This window comes from Oenanthe melanoleuca, chromosome 3 (assembly GCF_029582105.1).
Source record: "Oenanthe melanoleuca isolate GR-GAL-2019-014 chromosome 3, OMel1.0, whole genome shotgun sequence".
Taxonomy (NCBI): domain Eukaryota; kingdom Metazoa; phylum Chordata; class Aves; order Passeriformes; family Muscicapidae; genus Oenanthe; species Oenanthe melanoleuca.
The window spans coordinates 24,205,786-24,232,547 of record NC_079336.1 but is presented as its reverse complement, the minus strand read 5'-3'; the positions used below and the strand labels follow the sequence as shown (position 1 = coordinate 24,232,547).

General features: G+C 38.1%; 1 protein-coding gene across 1 annotated transcript in view; it reads left to right on the top strand.

Annotated features, from left to right (window-relative positions):
• Positions 1–26,762, top strand: part of KHDRBS2 (KH RNA binding domain containing, signal transduction associated 2) — a 330,971-nt gene that overhangs the window by 198,087 nt on the left and 106,122 nt on the right. Inside the window, exons 5-6 of the mRNA XM_056488316.1 lie at positions 6,904–7,031; positions 8,120–8,315. Coding sequence (XP_056344291.1) covers positions 6,904–7,031; positions 8,120–8,315 — 324 coding nt within the window. The remainder of the gene's footprint in view (positions 1–6,903; positions 7,032–8,119; positions 8,316–26,762) is intronic.

Genomic DNA, 26,762 nt, shown 5'->3' with positions numbered 1-26,762 from the left:
GGCCTGTACTCCACAGACCTGTAGTAATATTCTTGCCCAGATTTCTCATTCTTGTTGCCCTTTTTAGTCTCCTCAGGTCAGCAGCATGTTTTGTTTACTGTGCCACATGAGACTGAGTGTGGCTGTACCAGGCTGGATGAGACAGGCACACTAAACAAGAGTAAACACATCTGAATTTTGCTGTCTGCTGTTACCATCCCTGCTATCCTTGACTAGGGAGCTGCAAACTACAGCAGTGGGTTATCAGGAGGCAATCTGAGTCTCACCTGGCATAGCTGGAATTAAAAAAAGTTGCATATGTACTATGTATAGCTTGTTACTTGTGTTGGCTTCAGTGTAAATTATAGCAGACAGTTACTCCAGCCTTAAGAGCAGGTAATGATCTCATTAGTAGCAGAGCTTCAGCAAACAGCTGGAGAGCAGTGTCAGTCCTACTCCTCTCCCTGCCTCCTTTGAAGCAACTGGGTTTTCCTGAAGGAAGACCAGCCATATCACATCCCTTACTTCCTAGAAGTCAGTGTAAACATCCAGCAGGAATCCATAACAATTTCTTTAGGATTAGGTGGCTACACCACTCTTCCTGTAGCCTGCTGTATGCCCTCTCTTCATATAACCAATTCCCTTATAAGTCTCTTTCAAGTGACAGCTGTAAATGAGCACAAGTCTCTGGCAGCCAGAGCTCACTTGGAATTAAATTCAGGGATAGGGAGCTGTCAGCTAACCAGCTTCTGTGGCAGCACAGCTGTCATTTGGATGAATTACAGACCACAGTCTCCATTTGTGTGGGGCCTATGAGCAAGAGGGGTGGAACAAATTGGGGTAAATGACTGAAATTTAATACAGGCTTCTGCAAGTTCTTCAAAACCCTTGTACCCATCTTTAGTGTGATTATTTTCTGTGGTTAACAGTATTTCTGTGTAAACTGCAATAATCTTCTGTTAAAAGGTCTCTTTAGTATGAAAAAAAAAAAATTGACTATACAATTAGCTAAGACTTATTTTGCTCTTTTCTATCAAAGACTAAAATATCTGGGTCAAAGTTTTTTACTGCTTTGCCTATGTATAATTTCCACCCTGGGACTGGCAGCTTCTCTTCAGATGCTGAGGAGCAAACACCTCCCTCCCTTCCACACTGCTTGTAGAGAGCAGTGCCCCATGCTGATGATGCCAGGCAGATTTAATTGTGCATGCTCAAAAAGAAAAATGACATCCACGCTTGGGTGAGTGCTCTCTGTGGCAAGCTGACAAATCCCCCAGCTGTCAACTAACCTCAAAGGCAAGTGTACGTGGCTCTAGCTTATGTCTGCTTGTTTTCTGCCCATAGGCATTTAGAAGCTGAAACTCATATTGGCTGCAACACATTCAAACTGCTACTCAAAGAAATGTATGGTCTATTTTATGTGTTTCTGTCTCTAAGGGTGATCCACACAATTAAGGTTTATTTTTCAGACAGACTGTAAGCAGGTAAAGACAGCATCATTTTTGTGTATGGGGCAAGTGAAAGTGCATAATGTTTGTGGCTATGGATCTGGCTAAGTTGCTGATTGCTTAGAGAAAGTAATTTCTTCCTTGGGCTCGGACGGATTATATTTATATTTTTATGTATTTATTGGGGTCTGCCAGAGAACTACATGCAAACAAAATGGCCTTACTTGAGTGCCAATATACGTGGGCAAATGTGAGGAGCTGCTAATGCAGTACTGGAGTCATTTTGGCAGAAGCTTTGTTACTTGTGGCGCACTGCAGGCTGTCCATCTAAACCCATCATTACCTGGCACCTATGCTCTGGAGTGATAACCAGGACAATCTGTGAATGGGCAAAGAGCCATCCTGACAGGTGGCTTTGACTGTAGGTAACCAGGAAACCATGCATATACATGAAACATGGGTTCAGTAAGCGTGGGTGTTATCTAGGAACATCAAAACAGCTGTGGGCTTTGAGCTGTCGAGAACATATGCCATACCCATCAGACACCCAGGGAGGGTGGGCTAGAGCCAGTTCCCACACTTCTGATGAACTTTGTAGGGATTGCTTGATCGGGCATGGGCTCAGCTGCAGATGAATCTCATGTTTTGCAATGGTCTCCACATTAGTATTAGAAAGACAAAACTTGAAGCTTAAGGATGCATTTCACAGAATCACAGAATGGCTTGGATTGGAAGGGACCTTAAAGATCACCTAGTTCCAACCACCTCCCACTAGACCAGATTGTTCAGAGCCCCATCCAACCTGGCCTTGAACACTGCCAGGGATGGGTCATCCACAACATCTCTGGGTAGCCTGTCCCATTGTCCCACCACCATCACAGTAAAGAATTTTTTCCTAATATGCAATCTAAACCTACTCTTTCAGTTTGAAAGTAGTCCTGTGACTTTGTCCCTTCTAAGAAGTATCTCCATCTTTCTTACATGTTCCCCTCAGGCACTGGAATGACACAGTTAGATCACTCCAAAGCCTTTTTCTTACCAGGCTGAACAATCACAGCTCTCAACCTTTCCTCATAGCAGAGATGCTCCAGCCCTCTGATCACCTTGGTGTCTGTTCTCTGGGCTCACTCCAACAAGTCCTTGTCCTTCCTGTGCTGGGCCCCTGCAGGTGGGGCAGAATCCCCTCCCTCACCCTGCTGACCACGCTGATTTTGGTGCAGCCCAGCATAGGGTTGGCTTTCTGTGCTGCAGGTTGACATTGCCAGGCCAGCCTCTCATCCATCAGCATCCCCAGCTCCATCCCATCAGGGCTGCTCTGGATCTGTTCATTCCCACAGCCTGGATTGATACCAGGGGTTACCCTGACTCAGTTGCAGTAATTATTCAATGCCCACCTCAGGCACTGTCTCACCCAAATTTTAGGTAATGGAGAGGGCTATCCAGTCTACCTGGCACAATTGTTCTAAGTTTCCTAACCTGACACTGATAAATCCTATTGATATGTGCAGGAAGAAGTTCAATGTGTTTATATTTGAATGCACTGGAGTTTTAGAGCAGGATTTTAAAATATAAAAAAGTATCAGGAAATGCCAAATATCTCTTGTCAACTCAGGATTTAGTTTGTCAAATACTTCGAGTACTGAGCAGCCAATACTATTCTTTTTTGTAACAGCCTGACATTAAAGCACTCAAGTAAAAAGTGGGAATTCCAGGGTTCTTGGCCTCTTCAGTGTACTGAGCTGCAGATCCTGACCCCATGAGTCCACATAAGTGGTTCTCACTGTGCTCTGAAGCTGAAGCATAGCACAGTTTACCATTGTAAGGCTACACAGAACACAAAGAAGCAGGCACTCCAGGAACTCCTCTTCACCAGTTATTTTCACAGTGTTTTTAGTGCTTCCCCATATACAGAAGGGGGCACGTGGACAATGTCTCTTTCAGTGTCCAAAATTAGAATGTATCTAAAACCAAACAAAACAAAGGGCTATATTTTCATCACCTAGCTCCACCTAAAATTCACTGTATCTTCTGTGTCCCATTTTCTGGCTGTGAGTTTTCTGAAGCATGTACTCAATGGAAATTTTAGCCTAATTGGAATTTAAGCTGCCTGAAAATAGCCCCAAGGCAGTACCAACAGAATTTAGGGGAGATTGTCTAGCTTCAGTGAATCTGTGCAGATGCAGAGCCCTGGAATTCTTTTGCTGATATGAGGAGGCAGGATGCAGAAATGCTGCAGGAGTCCAAATACACCTCCTGTTCTCTTTCTGCTGCCTGAGCATGGGAAGAGAGTGTGGCAAGATGGGCAAACATATGTCTGGGAATGTGGTGCTCTGTGCTGGCAACACAGAGCTTCAGTGGGTATTACATGCGTGGGAGTGAAAGAGTGTGCTCTATTCATGCTTCAGAATTGTCAGTGTGAAATATTGTGATTATCATTTTAGATTTGACATGTATAACTGCATTCTTAAGGTAGTTTGAATGTAACCTAAATTACTCTTCCCATAACTATCTGGTAAGGATGAAATTCAGCTGTCACAGATAGGAGTAATGATATTTATTAATAGAATTATAATAGAACTTAAATGGGCAGAGTACATCAGGACAGGAGATCACTGTCCTTAAGGGAGCGATTTATCCTTGACTTCTATGAGCTTTTGTTATGGTAATGATAGAAACATATTTCCCAAATCCTTTTGGTCTTTCTATGCCTTACCCTTTGATTTCTTTATTAACTCTATTTCCTTGCCACTACATGTTCTTGTTAATTCAGATCAGGTTTTGCAACTTGCATCATATTTTGCTTTTTTTTTCACCAAAATGCTTTTTGAGTTCCGTAGCAGCTTGTGTTTTCCCCTCTTTGCTGCACCTCCTATCAGTGTTTCCAGAATGGCCTGTGGGTGAGCTACCACCAGCTAGACCTGATTTCCATTGGAAACCTCCACATGGGTTTTCTTTGTTCTACAACAGTCACGGCAACCAACCTAATTAATCACTCCAAACCCTCATTAATAAACATAATTGTGGTAATTTGGGGTAAACATGTTGATGTTTTCTGGACTACTGAATGTTTTATCTAAATATGCAGTTTGGTTTTTTAGGCATTTAAATAAACATGGCAATTTATTGTGGCCCTGGGTGCTACGACTTTGCTGATGTTGAAAATCCTTCACCTTTCTAAAGTCAAGATGTATGTTTAGGTGAATAGTCCTGGGCATGGGTGGTTAGCTCACAGTTAGTAAACTCTGACCACCATGATACAAGTAGGTTGCAGCCTCCTTATCAGCATTAAATGAAAAAACTGTTTATAGGCAGTAATGTCTTTAAAAACATAAAAAGCAAAATATATAGGTTAATGTAGAATATCAGCTGTAAGAACAGGTATAAGACTATTAGAAAGCCATAAGAAAAGGTGTGAAGTACAGGACATTTTTCATGAGCTTATTTTAACATAAAAAAGGAGGTTGTTTTGGGGGTTTTTTTCTGAAACAAAATATTCTACTGTAGTATGTACCTGCTTCCTTGTACTTCATTCAGTATAGGTATGTCTTGAAACATCATGTACTCTTTCTTGGGACTAGATATATATGAAACATCAGCAGCATAATTTTGCTCATGTGCTGGGCTCTGAACTAATGCAATTAAATATTCATCAGGATAGATACCCTGACTCTAGCTATACTTGTAGCAGCTATGAAAGATTAATTCAGTGTTACATTTCTGTTTAATGGAAGAGGCAAAATGAGCATTTCTGCTGAAAACTTCAGGTTTTAGGTTTAGAAATTATGATCCTTATTATGCCCTTTAAGGAGCCCATAAGATAATTATCTATATAGAGTTATATTTTTTAATGAAATCATTCTCTTCCAAGAGATCTGTCCCAGTAGTTTCCTTGGGGAGTATTTTGCTGTCTTTACCTTGTCATTTCAAAATACACTGTTTCTTAACTGAATGTGCAGCAAATAATCTGTGTGCTAAAACTAAGGGCATTACATAAGAGAATGGTGAAGTTTTGCAGATCTTGTTGTATATTATAAACTTGATTTGGATTTTCTGCTTTGTTGATACTAAGATTTTAAATTATTTTTTTACCTGAGGGAGTAATAGTTTCTTTGAAGCAATTTCTAGCAGAATTCATTTATACAGCAGTACTCCAAAGGAGAGGGGTTAAAGCAGTAACACAGAAATTCCAATTTCAGTCCCATTGCAGGTCCTTTGTTTTTTGTGGGGGGTTTTTGGTTGTTTTTTCTCTTTTGTTTGCTTTTCTTTTTTTTTTTTTTTTTTTTTTTTTTTTCTCCCATCTCCTCTTACAAAATGTACCTACATTATTAATGCAGCTTGGTCTCAGCACCAGTGTGGAATCTGGAGGTTAAACTCAGTCAGCAAATTTGAAGTCCTAATCCTTGTAAAGCCAGTATGAATAACAGATGATATTAAGAGGAGGGCACAGTAGATAGTAGCTGTTCCAAGAATTGCTGTAAATGTGATCTCATTGATTCTGTGTTTTTCCCTCTGTGTTTTACAGAGAAAGATGTCTTTGGCTTATAACTGTTAGTGTTAGAGGAATGGAAAAATATGCAAAAACATTAGGGGATGGTATGAAATAAAAGCCATTATCTATTTTATTATCAAATTAGTGATTAGGGACATAAGTTAATATTGAAGGATCACCTCTCCCAGTCAGGCATTCCAATGAAGAGGAAGTCAACACGGTGTCCATGTCAGGGGCTTGGAATTAGATCTTTAAGGTCCCTTTCAACCCAAACCATCTTATGAGTCTCTGATTCTATTTTGTATCAGTAAAAAAAGGAAGTTCATCTGATGTTCTGTTTACTGAGCCAACAGATATTGTAGTGCTGAAGTCGATACCCTGTTGACTTGGAATGGACCTATTTTATTTAATCTAATAATTTTTTTATAGTAAACATAACTATTACTTGCCTCCTAAAGGGAGAGCTCCTTTCAGGATATACAAAATAAGTGAAGGCTACATTCAGTGATGCTAATTGGAATTGAATTAAATCATCCAGTCATTCTAATGTGCAATATAAGGTAGAATATGTGTTTTAGGTGCATAAAGCCAGGGAAGTTTGCCAAAAATAAAAAATTATTGATAAAACACCTTTTTTTTGTCTAATTACAAGTCACTTGAAATTAGAGCCTTTTAGATGTGAAAGTCCATCTGCATTTTGCATACAGATACATTTCTGTGTGTTTATGCCTTTTGTGCCTTTTGGTTTGTTTTTTTTTTTTTTTACATGTTCATGGTCTTTATGACCACCTTCACTACCCATAAATATACATTTTTCTGTCCATATATTATGGGTAGTTGTCAACTCCCACTTGTTCAATTTTTCAGCACACCAGTGATAATGCAGAACAATTCACTGAAATGCCATCCACGGAATTTCTGGTTTGGGTGATTTGCCAGCTCAGCCAAAATACAAAGTTTCAGAAAGTTTCACCTTTTGCATTTCAGGATTATAATGATGAAATTCGCCAGGAGCAGCTGAGAGAACTCTCATATTTGAATGGTTCTGAGGATTCATCACGTGGACGGGGCATTCGAGGAAGAGGGATCCGTGTGCCACCTGCAGCTCCTTCCAGGTGTGGTAACCTGAACTATTATGTTAATAAATTTACAAAATGCAGACAATAGTAAAAAAACCCCATAGTTTAAAAAACAAACAAACAAAAAAGACAGTTACATACATATCCTGGTCAGTAGACCAAAATATTTGTTTTCTCTGTGGTCTGTGTTCTAGATTTTCTGATCTACAGTTCACAGGGTACAGTAGGTGACAACAAAAGAGAACAGATCATGAACATCACAAGCTAATGCAATGGGTTTGGTTGTCTCAGCAGGGAACAAACCACAGCTCCTACTGCTACAGGAGACTTGAGTTCCATTCACAACTGTGGATCTGGGTGTCATGCATGGTTGCCATACCTGGCAGTCATAGTCTTCCAAAAAGACAGCACACCCAGGAGCATACTGCTCTGAAACAAAACTCACAGACTGTTACCCTGATTTATCCCCCTTCTATTGCATCATATGATTTTTTAAATGGTAACAGCTTTTTCAGACTTACTGGTTTGTACAGCAAGGGAGATACAGCATAAATAGCCAGGAGGGTGCTAAAACCTCTTTCCATGCTTGTCTATTCTCTTTGTGTAGTGGGGAAAAGTAGAATCCCACACTACCAGTCCTTTATGCTGTACTAAATTAGACAGGAAAAAAAGTTATTCCTCTCCTTTTATATTCTTTGTCTACTTTGCCTTGCAAGTTTCTGCTGCCTGCAATATCTTCTGCCAATCCATTTCTCCCACCCACCACTAAACATGAAAATGAGAGTGATGACTGCTCTTGTAAAATAGTTTGAAATCAACAGAAGAGGTTCCTTATTTTCTACATCTTCTAGAACTGCTTTGGAGTAATTCTGCAACCCTGTGAATTACAATGATTCAGAATTTTATTAGTGCAAGCGACAAGAGGATCAGGTGCAAAAGGCACTGGATGGTTTAAAAATAATGCCTTTCCATAATAAGAGTTCTGCCTGAGATGTTGCCTAAAAGTGCTTGACATTGTGGCTGCCAAAGCCCAGAGTTACACGGTGCTTTAAGTGGCAGTAAGCGGTGCGGCAGATGCGCGCTCCCCGCCGCACCAGAGCGCTGACCCTTCTCGCTGCCCGCAGGGGCCGCGGGGGCGCCGTTCCGCCGCCGCTGCCGGGACGAGGAGCCCAGGCGCCCCGCGGAGCGCCGGTGACGCGCGGAGCGCTGCCCGTCCCGCCCGTGGCCAGGGGCGTCCCCACCCCGCGGGCCCGCGGAGCCCCGTCCGTGCCGGGATACCGAGCGCCCCCGCCGCCCGCACACGAGCCCTACGAGGACTATGTGAGTAAACGCCTTCGTTCGCAACGCGAGCCGAGCTCTGGGGGACGCCGAGTCCCTCCCGGGTGGAACTGTCCGGGCAGAACGCTCCTTTCTCTAACACCTTTCCCCTGCAGGTGAACAACGTGGCTGATGCAGTGTGTCCGCAGGCCTGTGCTGGGTGATGCAGCTTTGTAGATTTGTTCACAGCTTAGCTTTGGATATGAGAGATCATGCTGGATAGTTCTTGGGATGTCACAAAAGAGCGATACACATATTCTAAAATTTGTGTTGTATACTTAAAGTCAGTTTTTAATGTAACCAAGTTCCTAAGAGTAACAGCTTATATCTTTTGTGGGAAAATGAGGGAAGCGGGGGGCGAGGCGTGTTGTTGTTCCAAATCCTTTCTATTATATATTTGTATTCAACACTGTGTTACAGATACATAACAAATAGAAATTCAGTAGTTTTGATGAAGGCTGATACAATAATGTATCTTTAGCCACGAGCAGTACTAACCGACTGTCACCTTTCCTTATGAGGTGTTAAAAATAATTGTGCTGTGCACATCAAAGCTTTCAAGTCATCCTCATTAAAGTTTCCTCCTGGAACTATCACCATAACAACAGATATCCAAATAGAGAAGAAAGTGCTATCAAATATGATGTCTGATTTTTTCCAGCCATGGCAAGTCCAAAAGTGAGATGAACATCTGATCTACTAATCCTACTACCAGGACAAGATGCACTTTTATTCAATTAATAGTCTTCCTAGAACAGAAAAAGGGAAAATGAAGCACAAATTATCCTTTGTTGTTAAAGCCTCAGTCAACCATGTGTATTTGTAGTGTAGTGACTAGATCACCATCACTTCAAATCAGGGATGCACATTCTGTTAATTCTAAGAATCACAACTGAGCAACAGCAGCAAAAAAGAATGGGAAAAAAAGTCACTAATGTATTATTTACCTCAACACAGTTTCCATTAATGAATGAGCTAAAAGTTCTGCTACGAAATGGAATTTCAAAACTATATGTTTCCTTGACAGTGTGTTATTGTCTGTTAGTATCAAAGTGTATGAGACCTTCCTTTCTGAGCAGATACAGAACCCTTGTAATGTAAGATTAGGATTATAACTGAAGTAATTTTTTTTTTTCATTTACAGTACTAGGAAATGTCCTAGGGTATTAAATGTCTTTTAGGGAGCATTTCTTACATTTTTCTGGGTGGTAAATATATGGAAAGCAGGAGAAGAATTTGAGGCAGCTGAATTGTCAAGGTTAGGAAGGCGTTCAGCCAGTTCTCCATACTTTTGAGATGCCTACATTCTCAGGAGCACAAAATATACAAGCAATTAAAAGAGTTAGTTTAATTTGTGATACATTAGTCCAATAAAAACAAACATATGTGTTTGTGGCTTTTTTCCCCCTTCTTAGATAGCAGCAAAAAACTATGCTGCCTTATAGGTCAAAATTCACATGGTTTGGAGATCTTCCATCTCCTGTGTCCTTTCAACATCTATATTCCATAGCTAGGAATATATGAGATTCCTATCATGCACCAGTTTGCAATGAAAATTTCTTGCCATTTTATGAAAGTTTTTAAGTTCAATATAAATCATTTTAGTATCTTATGGGCTGAGACAATAACTCAAATTCTGATGCTGTGCTGGAAGAAGGAAAAGTTCACTGTCACATATCTGAATATAATATTGTAAATGATGTTTTAGGGAAAATATTTTTATTTTTGGTTGGAAAGTAATCAACACAGTTTTTCTTCCCAAATAAACCATATAATAAATCAGATACCTGGCTGGATACTAAAAATAAGTGAATCTATTTGTTGACCTGCAGCAAATGTCACGTGTAATTTTTGTTCTTTCCCCCTTAATCCTACAGATTTAAAACTAATTTATAATTAATAATTTATCCAATTTACTATTTTTTTCTCCTGCTTCTAAGCAACCCACAAGTGTATTAGAATTTCTTTATGTGTTTATATTTTTCAGTTTTGATTACAGTATTTCAGACCATTTTTTTCCTACTATTAGCGATCACTATTGGTTTGATTAGTGGTCCATATGAATGCACTGTCATTGATTGAGAGTATCCATATTCTGCATTATTGTTTGCTCTAATGAAATATAGTCACTTGAATGTTGATCTGAAAGTGAATTCAAGAAATTGAATCAAATGGCTACAGTAGATTTTTAAAAAATGTTTAGACAGCATTTCCTGAAAAAAAATCTTTAGCTGTTTGCTGAGCACTACTAATCAGAGATTGCATTGACTGTTTGACCTTGAAACATCTAACTGTTCAAATTGCTTTGGATAAGCATTTAAAAGTTTGGATTATCCAATATATAAATATTTTGAGGTTTCCTGATGGCCTTTCTGAGAATCCATAAAAGCAGATGTCTGAAGGTTTCTCAAGAAAAATCAAGTCCTGTCATTGTGATGAATATATTCATGTGCAACATTTTGAATGTCAGGCCTAGCCAGAGGGAAAAACATTTGGAATAACTTTCATAAAAGAAGTGGGCTGGAGCAGGAAGGAGGAGTGACTCACCTCATGCCTTTTTCTTTACTTGCCTTTGAAATTTGCTTTATACTGAATGTAGCCTGATAGTATCTTAGAGGAGCTTCTTCCCCACAGAAAGAGGAGGTACTGACGTTAGAAATACATGCAAAGGGAAAGTAGTTAACATGTGAACCTTCTTCACTTTAAAAGAAGCAGTTGATTGGGTGTGAACTTGGATGGAGAATGTAACTGCCAGCTGCTGTGCAGCTTCTGGGATCGAGAGGGGTGGTCCAAGGTTTGTGACCTGGGTTGTGTTTTAACCACAGCCAATGACTAAGCTGCACACAGGTGCTCACTTCCCTGGTGAGGTCAGGGAGAGATTCAGAAGTGTAAAAGTGAGAAAGCTCTTGGGTTGAACAAGACAGTTGTAGTGGGTTGGCACTGGCTGGATGCCAGGCACCCACAAAAGCGTCTCTATCATTCTCCTCCACAACTGGGATAGGGGAGAGAAAATATAATGGAAGGTTTATGAGTTGAGATCAAAACCGGGAGAGAAATCACTCACCAAATACTATCAAGGGCAAAGCAGACTCAGTTTGGGGATGCTAAAAGAATTTATTACCAATGAAAACAGAGCAGGATAATGAGAAGCACAATAAGACTTAAAAAAACCTTCCCAGATATGCCCCCTCCCAGGCACAGGGAGGAAACAGGGAATGGGATCAGTTCATCACAGGTTGTTTCTGCTGCAGCTCAGGAAAAGGAGCTCTGTACCTGCTCCAGCATGGGCTCCTCTCTCCACAGGTCTGAAGATTCCTGCCAAGAGCCTGCTCCAGCACAAGCCTCCCATGGGGTCACAGCCTCCTGTCAGGCACCCACCTGCTCCAGTGTGGGTCTCCCCCAAGGCTGCAGGTGGATCTCTGCTCCCCATGTCCCTCCCTGGGCTGCAGGGGCACAGCTGCCTCTCCATGGGCTGCACCAGGGGCTGCAGGGCAATCTCAGCTCTGCACCTGCAGCATCTCCTGCCCCTCCTTCTGCACTGACCCTTGTGTCTGCAGAGCTGTTCCTCTCACAAGTTCTCACCCCACTCTTCTCTGGCCACAATTACATCTGAGCAATAACTTTGTTTTTCTTTTCTTTTTTGCTTTTTTTATTTTTTGCTTTTTTTTTCTCCTTCTTAAATATGTTATCACAGAGGGGTTACTATCAACCCTGGTTGGCTCAGCAGTGGTGGTTCTGTCCTGGAGTCAGCTGTCATTGGCTCTGATGAACACGGGGAAGTCTTCTGGCAGCTTCTCACAGAAGCCACTCTTGTAGCCCCCTCACTACCAAAAATTGGCCACACAAACCCAATAGAGCAGTTACATGGGGAGAAAAAGTAGTGGATTGAGAAGTGGCTGAATGGCAGATCCCAGAGGGTTGTGATCAGTGGCACAGGGTCTAGTTGGAGGCCTGTCACTGGGGTCTGCCAAGGTTCAGTACTGAGCCCAGTATTGTTTAAGGTACTCATCAGAGACTTGCATGAAGGAGCAGAAGCCTCCTCAACAAGTTTGCTGGTGACACAAAGCTGGGAGGAGTGGCTGATAGCCCAGAGGGCTGTGCAGCCCTTCAGAGGGACCAGGACAGGCTGGGGAGATAGGCAGAGAGGAACTGTCTGAAACTCAACAGAGGAAAATGCAGGGTCCTGCACCTGGGGAAGAATAATGTCAGGCACCAGCAGGGGCTGGGGGCCAACCTGCTGAAAGCAGCTCTATGGAGAAGGACCTGAGGGTCCTCTGAAGGCTGAGGTCTTGTTGGCAACTTGTGAAATAGCCAATAGGCATGACAGATTGTGATTCATGATTTATACAGGAGTGAAGAGTATTTGAGTGGGTCTGCTGCTATTGAGGCAATAAATAATAGAATCATAGAACACTTTGAGTTGGAAGGTACCTTACAGATCATCTTGTTCCAGTGCCCCTGCCATGGGCAGGAGCACCAAGTTGCTTAAAGTCCCATCCAACCTAGCCTTCAGCATTTGTAGGGATGGAGCAACTTGACTGGGCGAAGCCAGTGTTCAGCACAATATATTTTGGTCTGAGCATCCAGACTTTTCCACTCAAAATTAAAGCTAAATATTGGAAGGGTGCTTAATCCAAATCTAAGCCAAGATTACTTTTGCTTTCAGATCTTGTTTTGGAGGGCATTTGACCCTCTATGTGTATTTTTAACTCCTGAATCAAAAGTTAGTAATGAACTGTCCAGTAATATTTTTTTTTTACATTTTTTTAGAAGCTACAGTGAGCCTCTCTAAGAGGTCTGATGTGAGTTTTGAAGTGACTTATCACTTGTTCCTTTACACCAGATGGAAAGAATTACCAAAAGAAAATACATTTGGGGAAATGTAAAATACACATTGCTTTTGTATTTTACCTCCACCTGCATTTTCACTCTTGGATAAAAAAAAGAGGTCTCTTGCACAGAAAGCCACTCATCATAATATTAATCCTTAGATAAGCTTCTTGTTTTTACAAGCAAATATATAATTTGTTTGCAAGAAATAGGCTGGTCTGTCAAGACACTGTGAAGCTGGTACAGCTCCTAGGTGTAGGACAGCCAGATTAAAGAGCAATTTTAAATGCAAATATTCTCTCTAACCTCTCACTGATCAAACCAGCCAGATGCAGATTCTTGTTATCTTCTGGAATAAGTTGAGAGCTTTTACAAAGTCACTGGAAAAGAACCACACAATAAGATAGATCGTGCCTTGAACGTCACGCTGTTCTTCCTCTCAATTCAAATTATTTAATATTAAAGCAAATGCCACGTTCAGCTGTTTATTCTAAGATCAATGGTTATTTGCATTTTTCAATAGTTTTCTAACAAACTGAAACAGCTACGCTCATGCTCATTCAGTGGCAACGTAGACAATGAAAAGTCTAACAATAAGAGGCATTTTGTCACACTTTAAAATTTTAAAAAGAATAATTAGCATTTACGTGTGACTGCAATCCACAAAATTTTGGTTGCGAAGGCTTTGCTTAATAATTCAAGTGGAAATTCTTAGTGTTGTAAATCCGTTCTGTCTCCCAGTCCTGGATGTAGATGGAAACTTTATGTAATAAAGACCTAAACTTCCTCTTCATGGCATGTTTTCTCCTGTGCTACTGCTATAATAAATATGTTAAAATGAGAAATTGATACTTTCGAAGCCCATTTCTATAATCACAGTAGGATATTGTCAATGAGAGTCAGGCCTGGACAACAAAGAAGACTTTTAAGTTTGTTCCAAACCTTAAAATAGTGAGATACATTGAATACAATAATAGGTTAACAGGGTTGCTTTCTTTTTCTTTTTTTTTCCTAAACTGGTGTTTCCAAGTTTTAAGACATATTTCTATTTCTATGCCTTTTCTGGGTGAGAAAAAAAAAATCAATGAAGAATGTACTGAGACTAAAGATCATTTGAATGCAGCTGGAATTATAGACCTGGGAATCTGCATGGCTGAACAACATATTGATTAAATATGATTGATTAGCTATTTATGCCCAAGGCACTTAGAAAAAGAGCTAAGCTCTATGCAGCTTGTATCTGCTGTGACTTGAAAAATCAAATTTTCTTTTTAGTACAGTAGCAATAAACAGGATAATGTTTATATTATCTGAAAGACACTATTGAGGTTTAGGAGGATGCTGTGAGATCAAGGTATAGTGGATTTATTCAGATTTTGGATAATGTTGTCCATAAAAAGTATAAATATAGTGAAAAAATCCAGCAACATAAATATGGAGGTAAAGTAATGGCAAGTTTTTAATGTTTTTCTACGAGCAGAACCCAGAGTCAGCACTAAATCTTTAGTGTCTGGGAACCTGCAGGTCTAGAGTTTTTTGCTTACGTGTGCACACTGAAGTTCGTCTCTTATTCGTAAAGATCTTAGACTGAATAAATAAGGCTTTCCTCATGAAACCAGAAGAACTGTCCTGAGAGCAGTGCAGTACTAAAGTGGAAACTTCTTTCAGACTCATCACTGCTATGAATTTCTCACATATTAATAATGTGGTCTAAATCAGACTTTATTATATCCTTTTCTTGATTTGATTTGTTTTGATTTGTCTTAATCAGAGTTATTCAGTGGACTTCACTGATAAAATCCATAAAACTCTTGCATCTATGAATTAATGTTGCAGAAATATTTTTTGTGGAGTATAAGTTCTTTTGTCATCCCCTTCATTCTGTCCTTACTTGGCAGAAATAATTCTCTCCTTGACATTAGTTACCAAGTTTTCAGATGAAAATTATTTTCTATGCTAGACAGAGTATAAAAGAAAATGCTGATGCAGCTGTACATGTTTTAGTATTATAAATGGTGTTATTACAAGTACAATGCAATAAATATTTATATTTGTTATATAGAGATCGAAGTGAAGGGCATCTCTCAATTGATGATCCAGCCTGCATATGGTCCTTAAATATTCATAGTGTATGCAGTTGTATTCATAAGATCCTACATAAAAAATATATGCAGTGTTATCCACAGAGCCAAATTTGTCTGCCATCATGCAGTGTGCCGGAGCCTATTACCAAAAATGCATGTCTGCTGTCACTTAGCTCAGTCACAGCTTGTCACTCGGTTATTTATCTGATGAAGAACAGTCTAGATTAGTGCAAAATAACTCTACAGGCATTTGCAGGCTTAACATTATTAGTTGACTGTATCTCCACCCATGTTATTCTTTTTCAACAGAGTGCAAAGCAAAAAATTGGTTTTTGGCTTTGGGTCTGTTTTTTAAACAAGGTCATGCAAATTTAAATAATTGCTCTTCAAGACTTGGGACAAGTCTAACTTAATTAGAATTATTGAGAGTTCAGTTACTGTGTGAATTCAGCTCAGTTAGAGGGAAGAAGTTGGGTTTTTATCTTTCAATTCTCAAAGCTACTTAAACAGATTTAGTCCACTGAGGTACTAAAAAGCTGAAAAATTTTAGACTTCAAGATTCATCCATTTCTGGGAGACAGACACATCTGCACTCAGTAAGCTGTGCCAGACAATGACAGAAGCTTTGAGCTCTGTTTTGGGAAGGGCTCTGGAGAGTAAGACACCATGGCACTTAACATTATCACAGCAGCATTGCCTCCAGCATACCTGTTGTACTTGTGCTTTTCAATCTAGCCTTTGGTGAACTCACATTAGTGACTTTTTATTTAAATAGATACACAGAGTGCACTTTATATCAGTAGATTCCATGTACAGATAATAGAGAACTTTTAGTTTGTGTATTTTTTATTAAGAATTTGCATTGCAGCTAAAATTTGAGCTTTATTAATGTAGTAAAATACACAGTTTAGGTAGTGTTTCATGTTAATTGAAAATTTTCATGGGTTATTTCAAAATAGTATTTGAGTTTTACTGGAATTTTAGGGCCATGTATTTAAAAAACATTTCTGTTGCCAGAGCTTTCATCAAAGTTCATCTGTTTTTCTCTTTGATACATTTGTGATTTTGCCATCTTGCAAAATATACTTCGGCATGAAACTGTAGAGATACATATTTAGCGATTGCACTTAAAATAAAATACAAATGTTACAGACCACAGTTCAGTTTCATTCACTGGCTGATGGGCCTTTTAGCCAGTTGCCTGTATCCATGTACTTATTGCTTTCTCAGGAAAATGGAAGAATAGGAAATGTATCTGGTAAAATTAAAGGCCTGAACAGATGCCGTATATGCCTGTTTCTTTTTTCCCCTTATTGTGTTCATTGCATTTGCAGCTCTGAATTTCAGTTATACATAGGAAGAAAAAGTTTTGTGCTGGATGAATTATCTCATGAATTGCCACAGAAGCACCTCCCCAGCAATATGCCTGTTCTTTCTGGGTACTTAAGGAAGGCTCAAGTATATATGTCAGCTTTTATTTTCATAGATCTAGGATGTATATATATATATACCCTGAGTGGATATTGTTATAGACAAAGTTGACTAAAGCTGTGCCTAGAACTCAGGATATCTGCTGATAACCCTGCAGCTTCTTCCCCAGCAGCATCATGTGAGTGTTCTGTATCTACTGCTTTTGGAAGGAGGAGATTCAAGTCTCCAACTGTTGTAGTATTTCCAGTAAATCTCTGTATCAGTATAAAGATATGTGCTTAAACTCTAATACATACATATATATATATATATGTAGATAGATATAGATATATTGATATATATATAAGTATATATGTTATCTGCAACTACATCACAGAAAAATATGGTCCATTTCTTCCAGCCCATCTGTTTATAACAACTTGATGCTGCACAGAGCTCCTCTACAGCAAGCAACGTGTGTGAGGAACTGTGTAAGGAATCAGTCTAAAGGATCAACAACATAAAAATTAAAGCATTTTTTTCTTTCCTAGCAATATAATTTGGAAAAAACATGTAAATATGGGAAGGCAAAAAATACTAGAAAGTGTAAGTGAAAATAATACTTTTACTTGTACAATCAGATGAACTGGATGAAGGACACTCTGTTTAGCAATGATGGTTTTAAAGTGACTGGAATATTCATAGGAATACCTCTGTCATATAGGTAGACCAATGTAGTTCTCAAATATGCTCATTTTTTAAACAATTTGATCAGTTATATTCATCAAAGGTGCAGACTTAGTGTACCTCTTTAAACTGCAGCAAAAACATAGTGAAAATTGATTTTGTTATGAAACACAGTACCTTGAGTTTGACCTACAGAACTCTGAGAGAGTGCAACAATCACTAGAAGAGGTAGATGCAGTATAAAAGCTCCAGGATAATAAAGTAAAAGACCAGAGATGAAAAATGTTCTTTCTCCATACAGACGTGGCTTTTTCATTATGAAATTATGGTTGCCTGCATTTTAATAGCTTTTACAATCACTCTAAGTGCTGTTACTCATAGACACCTACTGCTGTTTTGTAGCTCTTGTTATGGTGTAAAAATCTGTGGAGTGCCACATCTTAAATCATAGAGTGCAGTGGGGCTTTTTTACTTTTTTGCATAAGTAAATGCTTCTTATTTAGCAGGATCATAAGAACACAAGGACTCAAGCATGACCCTGTACTACTTTGTGCAATAACATCAAACCACATCTAAATATTTCTTAAAATCAGCATATCTGTGCAAGTGGAGTACATAACATTGTGTATGAGGAGCTTGAGTTGTAGCTTTGGTGCTCATATCCTCCCACTCTTTCTGGGACAGTCAGTGAGGTTCTCTAATGAACATATTAATAAACCATTAGATAATACACTAACATTAATTCTTTTGATTACCTAGTGTCTGTCAGATGCAAATTATTTGTCTAAATGGGGACAAAGAAGCCTAAAAGTTAGAAACTCCATATTGTGTTATCTTTTATCTGGATTTTCCAGTCCCTTAATATTGTCTCTAACTGTTCAGCCTTGCAGCTTCTGACATCCAAATTTTTAGAAAGCTGAAAAGAAAAAAAAAAAATAAATCAAACAACCAGATATAACAAATGTGAGTCTTATTTGGGGTAAATATATAAAAAATGTACTATACTGGAGTATTTTATTATTTATTTTCATATGTTTGTTTCTTTAACTATGTATAAGAATCACACTATGTTTCTCAATACCTTTTCTCAGTTGTATTTTTCTCCTGAGAAAAATTTTAAAAAATCACATCATGAACACTACTTATTAGTCTTTCTGAGGACTAAACTATAAAACAAGCAGGTATATATTTGAACAGTTCATATTTGGGTATTGTAAAAATAAATTGTCCAAGTCTGTTGCTGCGCCATTTTATGCAAGATTGATCTCTCTAATGTCATGTAGTCCATGAACTTGTCTTTATTAGGACTTTGAATCTAATCCTCACACATGCTGCAGCAAAACGTTTTCTGAAAAAATAATGTATTTAAAATACAATTCCAATACATTGGCATTCATACTCTATTTCTTTCTATTTTAAAACCAGTTGCCATCAATAATTTTATTTTTGGACAAACACGGTTTGCACAATTTCACTGACATGCAGAATTGAGATGTATTCTTCTTTCTTTTGAAACAAATCTTTTTTTAAGACTAGATAATTCCCTTTGTATTACCTTTTTGCAAAAAAAGAAAAATTCAGAATTAGTCTTGCTTGCTTTGCTTTTCTTGAGAAAATGGTTCATATATATGAAAGCTTAGCAGGTTATTTTAGTTTTATTTAGCTATAAATAACAATGAAAGGATAAGTGTTATAAATGAAAATTAGTTTTGGAAATTGGGGTTTGTAAGTATTTTGACTCAACTGCATTACTTAACATATCTGATATGCAAATAAAGAAAAAATATTATAAACAAATACAAGTAAATCAAGTTTACGTAAATCAGATTGTAAGGGAGATGCAGAAGGGATCTGTGTCTCATTGCTAGTTAAATTTTGCCAAATTTAAGTGTGGGCACTGCATCTCAGAGAATGAGAAAAACAAAAATAAGGAATAACAGAGAAACTGAAATGCAGTTGTTGAGCCTGAGTGCATCTATCAAATAAATTAGAAGCAGCAAAACTTTGGTCATTTTTCACTTTCCTTGAACAGCCATTTTACTTTCTTGCAAGGCCACCTTTCATGCAAACACCCTAAACAAATAAATCCAAAAAGCCATTTGGAGCTTTTCTGACTTATTACTCTTGAGGTGTCTATAACACGTTGCCATTTTGTAAAAGAACAAATGTGACTTGTATGTGCTAAACATAGCACAAGCAGGGGAAAAAAGGTAATTTTTATTGAGTTTTATTAATTCAATTTAGGTTCCAATTGTTGTTTTCTAAGGGGTAAAAAATCTCCCATGCAAGTGATTTGTTTTATATTTGCATAGTCTTATTGTGTATAGTTGTGATGTGCATTTGTAGATGTAGCCAAGAACTGTATGGCTAAATCAGTGCTTAGAGTAATAGAATCATTAAGGTTGGAAAAGACCTCCAAGATCATCAAATCCAGTCTTTGACCCAACAGCACCTGGTCAATGAAATCATAGCACTAAGTGCCATGATCAGCCACTTCTTGAACACTTTCAGGGACGCTGACTCCACTGCTTCCCTGGGCAGCCTGTTGTAATGCTTGACAACCCTTTCATTATGTGAACTGCTTGTTTCCATGCATGGTGTATGAAGGGCAGTGAGAGTGCTTTCCTTGGGCAGAATACATTGCAGTCCAGCAGTATCCACTTGAGTTGGGAGCATCAGGAATTAAGTAGAGGCAAAACTGCAAGTCAGCAGCTCACATCTTGGATGAATGAAATCCTGGATTACAAAAAAAAAAAAAAAAAAAAAAATGAAGGGATTACTTTTATTCTAGTCTTTTAGATTGTTTTTAAAGGACTCAATCTCTTGCAGAATGCCTACAGAAGTAACGTGCATCCCTCTCCACTACAGCAGGCTCAGTTCTGGGAGCAGGGCTTGCCTTCCTGCAAGCCAAACATGGCACCTCAGTACTTAAGTGGACAGGATCAAGGCTCATTCAGTGCTCTTTTGCCATCCTTTCCAAGAGGGCAGCTAAAGGGTACTGAGCATACAGCTCTGTGGGTACCATTCTTAATTGTCTAAGTTTTCCAGTGTATCTCTCAAGAAAATATACCTTTGTTGTCATTAATTCCTGCATGTTTCCTTTGTTTATCCAGTATCCAAGGATTTAAGATCCTAAATCACACAAATTTTGCAAACAAAATACGTTTCTAAGTCCTTAAATTACTTCTGAACAGAGGACTTGAATTCTAAATAACTTAGATTATTTTTTGTGTGCTATTCATGTTATAGAAAACATACAGGGGAGGAAGGGGGAAATTATTTTAGCTTAAAAAAATCCTATTGATGTGTTTTGACAAAATCTATAACCTTTCCAAGAGGAAGGTAAGCTACAGTGTGGCAAAGGGGCAATACTGTTTTGATAGTCCTTGACTGAATGAGGGTGTTGAGGGGGAATTCAGTTTTGGAAGGAAAGATTTTTAAAGGCTGACTTTCTTTCCTCAGGACCTCAGTAGTTGTGTACAGAGTACATATTCAGTTGTTGTTTGTGCTGGAGGAAAGGAACTGGTAGAAAGAGCTAAGCTTCCACTGTTTGGAAAATGCCAGCTCATCCATCCTTGATCAGAATATTTGTGGATAAGCAAACAGGTCAGTGAATAAAGTTGAGAAACTGTTTAACATTTTGTAGAGCAGAAATAATTAATGAAAGCTGAAAGCTCTTAAAATAAACTTCCCAGCTTCAGTAACATGAGGCATTTAACTCCCAGTTTGGGGGATAATCTCATTGAACAATTTCCTTTAAAACCATGTGTCTTTGTTGCCACAGTATGAGTGTACAAATTTGTATGACTTTGGTGTTGAGTAACTATGATATAAAACTATAACATTATTTTGGGGAGGAAATTGCCTTCTAGAATTTTTCACGTATTTTCCATTTTTGGCGAGAAAACACATCAACAAGACATGCTCTTGCTTGGTGCAGGAAAGCAAGAAAGAGCAATTTATTGAAAGAAACCATTGCCTTAAATAAGGCAGTTCGTGCAAAACAAAATACAGACAGTTCATTGGTCAGAGAGAGAGAAACCTCTTGTCCCTGACTTTCCCATGGACCTTGCAGGTGTTTATCTCTGTTATAATTCTTTCTCTTATGTTTACAGTAAAGGAAAAGTCTCTAGCTTGGGAAAAATCCTAGCTGAGGCTGAGAAAGTTTCATGGCCTGAGAAAAATACTTAGAACTTGAGAAAAAGGCCTGGCAGATTTTTGCCCAGGCCTTCAGCACTGTCCACACCTCCTGATGTAATAATTTGTTTTGTAAAGAATGCTTAGCTCTTCTGAAAGTACTGGTTAATCATTACTGTAGGTTGTATTCTTAAACTGTCCTGAGATTTGCTGACTTTCTTAGGAAAGTAAAATGAAAAATCTGAGCATATAGTTTGTTTCTAAGTTCAAAGCATTATGAACCTAATGTTTATTTGTTTCTTGACATCTGCCTGATGCGGCCTATAATTTTATTATTGCTTTATAGTTTCCTTATAAAGGAAAAAATAATTCTGAAAGTCATTTTTAAAAAATTCTGAAAAGAATTTTAATGTTGCTGTAACCTACTTCATCCACTGAGAGGATGAATATAGAGGTATATAGAGAGAAAATATACACAGAGAATATAGAGGTAAAGAAAATGGAAATCAGCAGGATTCTCAGGGTTGTTGTTTAATCATCAGAGTGCTTAAGACTGTATTTATATATCTTATATCATATGTATTTATACATATATGTATATATGTATATTTTATATGTTATCTATTTGGCTCTTGGAGATAGGGATAGTGACATTTTTGTATTGGCAGGTGATCTTGTAAGTCTGATTTCATCTCCTGAGAGGAGTTCAGACATGTAAAAAATGTACCAAGGCAAAAAATCCATAAATTAATCACTGTTAATCCAAAGTAGCTAGAAAAAATAAAAGAAGTGAGAGCAGTTGTATTTCTAGCTATTTCCAAGAAAATTGCTGCTGGGTGGGCTGAAGCAGGCTTTGGTACCCTGAAATATTCCTAGTTGGGCCACCTAGCAAATAATCAAGGATGTTGCTATGTCATCTTATTTGTCTCAGCAATAGCCTTAAAAACGTTAAGAACATCTGGGAGTAGCAGTAACAATTTTCAAGCCTGATGAAATCAGTAAGAAGCAGATGTGAAGCAGATGCATTTTTTCCAAGAATGGAATTAGACAGTGGGATGAAGCCCCAAGATGTGGCTGGTGTTACTTGGTAGATAGCTGGAGGTCAGGAAAAGTTGGGATCTCTTTTGCTGCACATAGGTCTAGGCTGCAATAGAAGCTGTAAGGTTAAAAGTAACATTTCAATGTGTGCCAAGCAGGAAAGGACTTGTCCCAGGACTGTGGTGCAATCTGCTCTTTCAAAAAGTTTTTTGAGTAGACACAGTCAACAAGGGCAGAGTATTTCTGTCAGACAGAGCAGAAAATGCAATAATTGCTGAAATGTTAGTACAATTCAGATGTGATGACTTATTTATTTTAATTGATACAGTTGCTTCCAGGATTTTAGATTTGCAGTTTAGATTTAAATACGCCTTAAGCAAATCACGAAAGACAAATTGACTTTGGATTTGAGTTGCTTGCCCTTTATAGTCCTTGGAGGAATACAAGTACAGATAAATGCCCAACAAAAAGCCTTTAAATTTTATTAAGCAGTTGTCAAAGACACAGGAGCTATCCTTTACCAGTCCTGGATAAAAAAACTCATCATGGGTAATCTTTCAACTAAGAGGCTTATTGAGCAAAACAGCAATATAAAGATTATTCCAAAGGATGCTGGCTGCTGTCTGAGTTGTCCTTGTGATTTACAGCCACAATACCATTCCCTGTATGAATTTCAGGACATAACAATCTGTCAGCTCTCAAAGCTATAAAGTCATCCCTTGGCAATGACTGAGCCAGTCTCATAGTGATGGTCATTTCAGCGCATAACTGTAATTTCTTTGGTTAATAATAATAGGTGTTGTGGTTTGGAACATCATGCTTTAGGTGTAAGACTAATAATCCTATTAAACTAGAAATTGTAAGATACTGTAAGTACTACTGTAGACTGAAATAATCTATCAGATCCTTTTCACAGTACATAGGAACTGAAATTGAATGGAATGTTGTAACTAAGTTATTTCATGAGATGTTAAAATGTTCACAGTATTTTTTACTAAGATATGGGAAACTGAGAGTTCCAACTATCTTCAGTTGTGAAGTACTATGGTTTTATTTATTTATGTTTGTCTAAGATTCCAAAGTTGTTTAGATAGTGTACAAATATGAGACACAAACAAACATTGTTCTCTGAAAGAGTTCCTATTGTGTGTAGGAATTTTCTTAGTGCTATGTTGGTCCTTAATGTCATCAGCATGGAGACTGAGCACCGTAAGTAAGCATATTAAGTGAGCCTGATACTTTTAGATAGAAATTCTTTGTTCTGTTAAGGATGAACATAATTTAAACCAGCTGTATCTGAGTTAGAACTTGTGTATGTTTAAAGAAATGTGTATGTTTAAAGAAACGTTTTGACTGCAGTAAGAGGGAAAGAAAATTGGGTCGCGAAAGCTTCATACTGAAGCTCACTCTGTCATCTCTGGCTGGTTCCTGAGGAGGCTCTGTCTCAGGAACAGGAACTGTAAACTTGTGGTTTACAGTGCACTACCAGACCCTGAATGAAAGTCATGACATAATTGTGTGTTGATTCTAGAAGCTACAAAGCTTTAATCCTTCTTGAAAAGTTCAGTTCTTTCTGATATTGGAAATTTTCAGCCAGCCTCTGATCAGTAGGTCTTTGAAAATGTTCAGTCCAGTCAGCATTTGGAATAAGCAAATCAGAAGCTTCAAGGTTCTTTCTAGAGAGAAAGAGAGATAAAATGTGTGCAGAGGAATGGGGACTTAGATACTGCGTCTGGCACTAGTCAGATTTTGCTAAGAACCAGTGGTGCAGATATGCCCCATTATGGCACTGTGTTCTGGTTTTCAGCCCTGTACTCTCACCCTGTTTAGATGTATAGTGACTATATAGGTAGGAAAGCTCAGAAACTATTCAGAGTATACTGATGTCTATGAATAGAATGTGTGAAAGTATCAGGTATATTTGTAATTGTCTTTAACAAAGCCACAAGAAGTTCTTACAGAAGAATAAATTCTATTGAACTTTGCATTTTGAGAAAGATGGGTTTTTAATGAAAGTTGTTGCCCATAAAGTAGATGGGAATGCAGTGAAAATATGTTTGTGTCTCTGTTCACAACTTTTCATAATATTGCTTGATCATTGAGGTGCTTCCTGCACACCTGCACTTTCTGTGAGTCATAGACTCTGCACATTAAAGTTATTAGCATAATGTCCGACTGTTCTAAAAATGAATTTATATTAACTGCACAAGTTTTCTTTTTTTGGGACAAGTAACCACAATATGGATTATGATCCATTTGTATCTGTAATATCCATTTAAAAAAAAAAAAGATTAAAAAAAAGGTAAAACAGAAACTGAGAACTATGCTCTTGTTATTTTTCTTTGCAGCTTACTGCTGCCATGCAACCTTTCCTTCACCATAGATTTCTGACAGAAAAAATACAAGGGTTGCTTTTCTTGCACTCATTCCCCATAGATATTGCTGATTCATGCAGCACTACTATCTGGATACTGAACCTTTTGATCTTCTGGACCTGGATTTATTCTTGATACTGCTGACTTTACTAAAAAGCCATTTCATGATGAGGGCAAGACAGATAATTGAGTCACACTCCAGCACCATATTTTCTATTCTTTATGTTTTTGTTCCATCTCCTCTGTTGTCAACCAGAAGCATTCTACTCCAGTTTATAGATGGTGCCTCTTTCAGCATATCTCATTTTTGGTATCTTTGATCTAAGTTTTGAGAACTGGAATATAAGGTATACGATGCAGAGGTCTCTTCTGAATGCCTGACATGTCTGTAAGCTGCAGTTTGTAGGCAGTGTGTCATCACTGTCACAGTGAATGTGGTATTAAAAAGCACATTCCTCTTGCCAGATGAGCCTTTTCCAGCATGTATGTAAGAGATTCGAAAAATAGCTGCTGGTTTCAAAGGAGTCTACAGTGAAGAGAAAAATAACCAAAATACAGAGACCTCTCATACTGCATTCTCTTAATTACCTACCCAAACCCATAGAATTAGCATTGTAGTTACCATGCATTATTTATCAAGTCATCAAAAAGCAAAGCCTGGACTAAGACATGCACATTCTCAGAAAGTGTGGGTCACAGTCTGGAAGTGGAAAGAGTAGCTGAAAGCTCACTGCTGTTGATATGTATCAGTCCTTAAAGAATTCTTTTTGGAAGGATGTTTGGTTGAAAACCTGATAAAATAAAGAGCCAAAAATTTGCAACAAGCAAATCCAACTCATGTACATGATTTTTAGGTCTCTTAGGAAGAAACTTCAACAAAAAGTCTCTTAATGGAATCTGTTTGTCAAACACCAGGCACAAAGTTGCTTCATTCCCATATTTTAAATGGTGATTTTGCTTGAATAACACTCCCTGTCCTCTGAACTTTCACACATTTTAAATCTAAATTGAACAGAAGATTTTTTTTTTTGTATCAGAAAGTCTGATTACCATGAAAGTCATTAGTAAGGAAAACTAGGTGTCATGAATTAATAATGATTCTAATTTTAACATAATGCTCCTGTAGAGTTTTTTCTTCTTGCATTGAAATGGGAGGATTTAGGTAGGTTAATCTCAACACCAGAGTTATTCAACAAACAGCCTTTCCCCAGACGCACCACAGGTAGATGCAAAACTGCATCCTTTTCTCTATGAAAACACACAAATATACACTCACTAAGCAGTAAAAACATAATGGAAAAATCATCTTTAATCTGTACAACCATTTCAATTTACTTAAAAGGCATGTCTGTAGTTTAAATTACATAATAAAGTAGAAAACAAAGGAAGGGAAGAATGAAAATAGTCCTCAAAATTCTAAAGAACAGATTGAGAATTTGGAGTTAGATCTTGGGGAGTGAAATAGTCAACAAAGAGTAGGAATCAGAATTCAGATTTGGCATGTCAGAATCTTCAGGGCTTACCCCAGACTTAAGCCTCCTCATATTTCAGTCAATATCCCAACAGCCACTAAATGAGTTAAAAGGAAAACTGTAGGAAAAAAAAGAGGGGTTGTTTGTCGGTCATCTTGGCACATTTCTCTAATACTGGCAAAGGTATTTTATTTATATTATAAAGGTCATTTATAAAAGAAACACTTGCTCCCAAAAGACTTTGTATTCCATACAGACTTATCATGCAGTTGTTTCAAATCACATTAGGTTGCATAAACCTTTCTGCAGTGTAATGAAATGGAAAAAAAAATTACAGATGCAGTGCATCAGATTAGTTTCACAAGAGCAGTATTTATATCTTGCAAGCAATGACATATGCTGAGAATGATACTCTTT